Source organism: Amblyomma mixtum, chromosome 3 (genome assembly GCF_055824585.1).
Source record: "Amblyomma mixtum isolate Tamu chromosome 3, ASM5582458v1, whole genome shotgun sequence".
NCBI classification, from domain to species: domain Eukaryota; kingdom Metazoa; phylum Arthropoda; class Arachnida; order Ixodida; family Ixodidae; genus Amblyomma; species Amblyomma mixtum.
Window position 1 is genome coordinate 80,716,325 of NC_143014.1, and position 7,119 is coordinate 80,723,443.

The following is a 7,119-nucleotide window of genomic DNA, read 5'->3' on the forward strand; positions in this document are numbered from 1 at the left end:
TGGCAATACGGGGAAATTATGGCATAGAACAAACTTCGGGTTGCCCACGTAGCCTCGTGAGTCTATAATGTGCAACGACAATGAAAACAAAATCGGCAGATTTTACGCCTAAACAAATTCCGTTCTAGCGCGAATAATATTAAACGGTGGCACAACGAAAACAGAGTAAACCAGCCAGAGGCGCGCATGCGGCGACTACACCGTTCGCCCCTGCTGCTACAGGAGAACCCCGTCCGTCAGGATACGTTTTGAAACAAGAAATAGTTCTTATTGCATTAGGAAGGTATTTTACGCTTCATTCGCTACGTGAGCTTAAGATCTGATAACCAAGTTCGCTAGTGTATTTTACTAAAAAAATTATTGCTCCCGCGCTTTTTTATTAGCTATCAAACTGCCACGCTTACGCGTAGGAACACAGATGTGCAAGAAGTGGTGCTGCGCCCCACGGCTATAAATGCCCTCGCCCCTACCCCGAGCCCGGCAGTCAGAATTTTGACAGGTCTTGCCCGGTGAAACATTGGAACCTCAAGATGCGTGAGATAGTGCACATTCAGGTGGGGCAGTGCGGAAACCAAATCGGCGCAAAGGTAAGTCACTGCTTACCGACGTGGATTATTTCGTGGCTCAAGCGCGTGCTGTTCTCTTCCTGACCGCACCAGTGTCCGTTCTGGTATGTTATGCGTTCAGATTCTGGTTGTCGGCACCGCTTTCGAAAATTTCGTTGCAGGATATCTGCGTAAGTATTGAGCTGTTTGGCAGCAGTCTCGTAATCACGTCTGCTGTGCGTGTGTTTGTGTGGATGGGGATATTGTACCGAGCGCACATTTTCAAATCTCTTGATCGCTGCTTTCGTTCTTGTGTAAACGTTTTACCGGCTGCTTGCGCTATGCGTTATATCTCTTTTTCATTGCGTCTGCTGCCTCATCTTGTGCAAATCGTTACTTTACTGCGGCATTCTGCATTGGAGGCGGGGTGCAGCATATCGCGAACACTGCAACCGTCTGATGCCCGTCGACCACCTAGGAGTGATGAGGGAGGTTGGGGAGCGTATTGCGCCAGTTTTTGATTCGGTATGTGGTGAAGCGATTTGAAAGGCTGATGTGCTATTGGCCATTAACGTATCTGCGAGTGGCGAGCTCCGTGATGCGTCACCGGTTAGATCAGAGAGCCCTAGAATGCCCGTTGTCATTGGGGACCGGTAGCAGCCATGCTGCGTCGTTTGAAATCCAGTGACGCGCCACAGCGTGTTTCGCGCGAATTTTGAAGAAGTGTAGAGAAGTTTTGGTTCCGAGTCTTTCTTTTTTTGTTATAATTAGCAAGATATTGCTCTACTTAGAACAACTGTGTGGTATTCGCAGCCATAACCGCTATATAATTTACAATTGCATTTCTTCTCTCACGCTGTTTCGGTTTCAACAGCCGAACGAGGCATGAAACTGCACTATAGTTGCTGCTCACTGCAGCGCTGAAAACGGCCTGCCTGAAGAGCTAGAATGACGACTGATGTAGAAGCAGCGATTGTGTTGCAATTTTTTTTATGCCTAACGTCACCCATACTGACCTTAGACTTTGCAGCTGTCATTTAGCTGTTTGAAATATCTACAGCATGAGATAACAAATTCAGTTATAAATTGTTTAACGGCCGTACGCAAATACCACGTGGTGATCCATGTACAGTAACGTCTTGCGCATCATTACAAAGAATGTGCTGCAGCAGTCATCGCTGTTTGGATTGACATCATGCAAATTTGAATTTTCCTGTTTGCAGTTCTGGGAGGTGATCTCAGATGAACATGGTATTGACCCTACTGGCACATACCACGGCGACTCTGATCTCCAGTTAGAGCGTATCAATGTTTACTACAATGAAGCATCAGGTACTTGCCAATCTTTATTTCGGTCAATAATTTTAGTCATTGCATCGGGCGCGCCCTGCTGCTGTTTTGCTCTGTTAAAATGACGTCTGACCTGTAGCGGAACAGTTTAAGCGGTGCGCTCATGCATGGTTCGGACATGCTTTTTGCCATGCTCGCAGTGGAACTAGTGTTGTGGCCTTCAGTTCCTGGTGTTACAGTTCTGCTCGCTGTATTTCATTCCACGATGGCCACTATAGGACGGGCTAACAAATTAACGCTGACTTGTCTTGTATCGCCCTTTAGTGTTTCTGAATGGCTTTTTACTTGTCTTTGATGTCTAGCTATATATACTCAGTGTCATATTTAGTATTCTTTCCAATTTTTGTATAAATGCAGATATACAGCTCTTTGGTTCAGGATCTCTTGTAATTGGCATATGAAGTTATAAAGATGCACCTGACTTCTCACCAAAACTTCATTGACCTTTTTACAGTAGCATTACATGGATGGATTGAAGCTTTGGCTGTAATACAAGGAGTTGCTATTACAAGCTTAAAGAGTGGAGACTAAAGCTGGTGCATTTACTGTGCTCAAAGAGGAATTCACAAATGCGAGCTGACTGCCATTGTCACATTGCCTCTGTTGCCTTTTGTGCAACTTTATAGATGCCTTCCACATGTCGAAAACAACCATCATTGTGTTCCATATATAACTGCCACCAAACATCAATGGTTCCAGTGGCAGCAAGTGGCTTGAACACAGTGAACATGTGTTGCTGTTCTCCTGCTTTGCGGCATTGTTAACAATTAGCACTCACTGCCTGTCAAATTCAATCCTTCTTGGAACTACTGTTTCAGTCTGTCAGTATTCTATTTGCTTGTCGTTATTTGTTGCATTGTTCTTCCTTTCCTTGCTTAGTTGCTGCCTTTTCTCTCATTGTTCTGACAACTATGTGTTCACTGCATGATGTAATTTCAAACACCCAGCCTCTCTTCTACCATTGAGTGCGATTTTCTTTTTGCTTGAGGAGGTAAATACGTGCCTCGGGCCATTCTGGTTGATCTGGAGCCGGGAACCATGGACTCTGTGCGGTCTGGACCCTTCGGACAGCTCTTCCGTCCAGACAACTTTGTCTTTGGTAAGCAGCTGCTCACTACTGTTGCAGTCGGCATCTATTCCTTCACTGTGCACTTAATTCTGAAACAGCTTGCGGGAAGATAACATTTTTATGCAGGCGATGTGTGGCTCAATGGTTATGGCGCTCGGCTGCTGACCCGAAAGACGCGGGTGTGATCCCGGCCGAGGCAGCCGAATTTCGATGGAGGCGAAATTCTAGAGGCCCATGTACTGTGCGATGTCAGTGCACGTTAAAGAACCTTGGATGTCCAAAATTTCCAGAGCCCTTCACTATGGCGTCCCTCATACCCCTAGTCGCTTTGCACGTTAAACCCCATAAACCAGGTCAAATTTTTATGCTATGCCTTGAAGTGCTTTTCGATATTTCAATGCCTACAGTAGAGACCCATCTTCTCTGTCTGGCTAGCTGCTGCAAGATGTCCCATATGACTGTTCTAATTGAAAGTGGCCTTATAAGACTACTGTCTAAGGTCATTGACCCACTTAGGCTTGCGATACACAAGCTGTTGTTGCATGTACATCTGTTGCCTTTGGATTTTAGTGAATGCTGTTAATGGGCAATCCTCCAGGGCAGATGGTGATGGCATTATTGTCTGTCATGATCCAAAGCTTCAGTGGCCACTTGCCGGGACAAGGGAATGGGCACCCCAACTGTGCAGTCAAGTGATCCAGGTTGCCTAAAGAAACCTGTCTGTACGTGGTCTTGCAAGATAGGACTACAGCTGTAGCTTTTGCTTTGGTGAAGTCCCCTTCTGGAATTTAGCTTACTCTTTCAGTTGTGTTTAACCTTTGTTGCTGGCTTAACAAGTCTGCAAAAATTGTCTTTCTTTTTCCCCTAGTTTATTTTGCAACCTGTATTACCTGCTGCAGTGGCTTCATGGCTATGGTGTTCCAGCTGCTGAGCCCTAGGACAGAGGATCGAATCATGGCCGCTGCCTTTTGGCGCAGGCAAAATGCAGAAACTCCTGTGTGCTGTGCGATGTCAGTGCAGCTTTGGGATGCTAAACCCCATATACCATGCCATTCATTGGCTAAATCATTTACACAAGACTCTGCTTAACAGTTACGTTCGGGCATGTTCCTTTTTAGTTGCTGCTCACTCTTGCCTTCACATCAATTGGCCCTTCGCAGGTACTTCTGCGCCTGCTGCCAGCAGTATCCTTCTGTGTTGAATGTTTCCGTTCACAGTATACCCTTCTCCTTGTCTGCCTGTTCAGGCCAGAGTGGTGCTGGCAACAACTGGGCCAAGGGCCACTACACAGAGGGTGCGGAGCTGGTGGACTCGGTGCTTGATGTCGTCCGCAAAGAAGCTGAGGGGTGCGATTGCTTGCAAGGTTTTCAACTTACCCACTCCCTCGGTGGTGGCACTGGATCTGGCATGGGCACACTCCTCATCTCGAAGATTCGTGAAGAATATCCCGATCGGATCATGAACACCTTCAGCGTTGTCCCCTCCCCAAAGGTTTGTACCAACATCATTCCTACTGTTTGTACCATGTCTTCCATACTCTGGCCTCTCTTTAAGGTGTCTTCCTTTTGATTTCTCATTATTTTTATTGCTGTCTGTGTGCATCTGGTTCTCATGGTCTCTTTCACTTTCCACCAGGTTTCGGACACAGTCGTTGAGCCCTACAATGCCACCCTTTCCGTGCACCAGCTGGTCGAAAACACAGACGAGACCTATTGCATTGACAATGAGGCACTTTACGACATCTGCTTCCGAACCCTTAAGCTCACCACTCCCACCTATGGAGATCTCAACCACTTAGTCTCTGCAACGATGTCTGGTGTCACCACTTGCCTCAGGTGAGAGTTCAGTAGGTAACAGTTGCCCAAAAAGTTCAGTTGCAGTTGACACAGTTGTGCACAGTACTCCACTCTTTTGATAAGGATGACAGAGAGAGCACTCCTGTGACTTCAGAGTCTAGTGTAGTTGGAACTTCTCTTTAGTCCTCTGCCACAGTGCTCCTCGTAGGCTATATATGTGGAAGCTCTGTATATCCTTGGACGTGTGCCAATCGCAGCTTTTTTCCTTGTGCTCTTATGCAAATAGTCACCATTTGTTGTCAACACCTTTCGGAGCTCACCTATAAATTTTTAGGGCACACATTGACAGAGTAAAGGTAGGAACTCAAAGTTATTTTAGTAATATTAGGAAGCACGGATGCTACAGTGAGGTTTATGGCGGTGAGAGTGGGGAGGGCTTCCTCTTGGTGTAATATCTTCGCATTTTCTGTTGTCGCCAACTTCCACATTTACCTTGTGACCAGTAAGCAAGCTATACAGGTGCCATGTTGACTTAAGAATGGGCACTTTCTGATGTAGTGTGTGTGTGCTTTTGCAATGCTGTCTCACCCTGCATCGCATCGGCACTTTCATTAAACAGGAGCAGATGAACTTGAAAACAGGTTTCCCTGTATTATGTCCTTTGATTAGTCCTGAGTAGCGTACATGTCAAGGACTTAAAACTGCATCCATGTGCACAGCAAGAACTAATGTTCTTTTCGTCGTGAGTTTCCTTTAAAGGCTTCATTGCATTCAGAAGGGCCAGAGAAGCCCCCCCCCCCCCCCCCCCCTTTTTTTTTTTTGCATGCTCTGAGAAGTATGTCCACCAGTAGTACCAGTACCAAACTTCAGTTGTTTTCCTGCAAGTACTGAAACTATTTTACAATTCAGTATTCATAAAAGTTCGGCTTCATGCAATTGACCCTGATGTGTACAATACACTTCAGGTGGTTGTTTGTGATAGTTTTACCCCTGTTGGTCCTTTGGCCTTGCAGTGCCACATGGCAATGTCAACCAATGGAAGCAAATTTGCCTTCTTGCTAATTTGCATCGGCACTTATCAAGGATCTTCACTTCCCTCCCAGGTTCCCTGGACAGCTCAACGCTGACCTTCGCAAACTGGCAGTCAACATGGTGCCCTTCCCGCGCTTGCATTTCTTCATGCCAGGCTTTGCCCCACTCACATCCCGAGGCAGCCAGCAGTACAGGGCCCTCACGGTACCAGAGCTGACGCAGCAAATGTTTGATGCGAAGAACATGATGGCTGCTTGCGACCCTCACCACGGACGTTACCTGACAGTCGCAGCTGTGTTCAGAGGTCGCATGAGTATGCGCGAGGTTGATGAGCAGATGCTTAACGTGCAAAACAAGAACTCTAGCTACTTCGTGGAATGGATCCCGAACAACGTAAAGACCGCTGTCTGCGACATCCCTCCTCGTGGTCTCAAGATGTCTGCTACTTTCATTGGAAACAGCACTGCCATTCAGGAGCTCTTCAAGCGCATCACTGAACAGTTCACTGGTCAGTATCCTGCTTGTTCTGAAACTACTCCTTTTATGTGCATGCTGTCATTAAACTGCCCATTTATGTCAGATTTTCTGGTTCAATGTATTGGTTATGTGGCTGATTTACCTGTGACCATTTTACTCTATACTTGTGCAGCCATGTTCCGTCGCAAGGCTTTCCTGCACTGGTACACTGGGGAAGGCATGGATGAAATGGAGTTCACAGAAGCAGAGTCCAACATGAACGACCTGGTGTCCGAGTACCAACAGTACCAGGAGGCCACGGCTGACGAAGAGGGGGAGTTTGAACATGAAGAGGAGGCCCAAGCAGAGGCTTGAATTTTTTTTTTGCTCTATTACTTTATGCAGGGGCATTTTTTTTTTGTTTGCTTGTAAATAAAGTGTATATATTTAATCCTGTCCTTAATTTCTCCTACTGCAAGTCTATATATATGCTTCAAAGCAGCCAGTTCTGTCTTTTAGTGTACCCTTTCAGCCTTCCCACCGTTTCCCAGAACTGTAGATAGGGATCGAGTTAGAGTTGAAAAACAACGTGGCAAATGGCCCTAAAAGGAGGCCTTCCAACTAATGCCATTGGCTGATTGCCATTTTTGACTATTGCCATTGATATTGGGAGGGGGAGCCACCTCTGAATGGCATTTGATGCTTTATGCTTGTTTTATCCATCTGCAATGCCTTCTTGCAGGCCTTGAATGAAAGCATATTAATGCTCAATCTGGTGGCTTTACCAAACCCTCAAAGGCTATCATCAGCTCTGCATATTTTTCGCTTGCTCGGTTGTGGCTGTTTCTGTTCTTAGATTCAGGGCAGTTGG

General features: G+C 46.2%; 1 protein-coding gene across 2 annotated transcripts; it reads left to right on the forward strand.

Annotated features, from left to right (window-relative positions):
• The first annotated feature begins 436 nt into the window (after positions 1-436).
• Positions 437-6,699, forward strand: LOC149350770 (tubulin beta chain-like). Of its 2 annotated transcripts, none has more exons than XM_089579909.1 (7): positions 437-587; positions 1,769-1,877; positions 2,884-2,994; positions 4,211-4,455; positions 4,600-4,799; positions 5,864-6,300; positions 6,442-6,699. In XM_089579909.1, exons 1-7 carry the CDS (start codon positions 531-533, stop codon positions 6,621-6,623), a joined length of 1,341 nt encoding a protein of 446 aa, XP_089436035.1. In that variant the 5' UTR covers positions 437-530; the 3' UTR covers positions 6,624-6,699. The 2 variants fall into 2 exon arrangements, with proteins under 2 accessions (XP_089436035.1, XP_089436036.1); XM_089579910.1 differs by having other exon boundaries at positions 2,887-2,994.
• The last annotated feature ends 420 nt before the right edge of the window (positions 6,700-7,119 follow it).

Bases quoted from the DNA above. Each gene is read 5' to 3' on its own strand.
- LOC149350770 (XM_089579909.1), top strand. From the start codon at position 531: ATGCGTGAGATAGTGCACATTCAGGTGGGGCAGTGCGGAAACCAAATC. The intron at 588-1,768 runs GTAAGTCACTGC...TCCTGTTTGCAG, and splicing joins GAAACCAAATCGGCGCAAAG to TTCTGGGAGGTGATCTCAGA. The intron at 6,301-6,441 runs GTCAGTATCCTG...ATACTTGTGCAG, and splicing joins CATCACTGAACAGTTCACTG to CCATGTTCCGTCGCAAGGCT.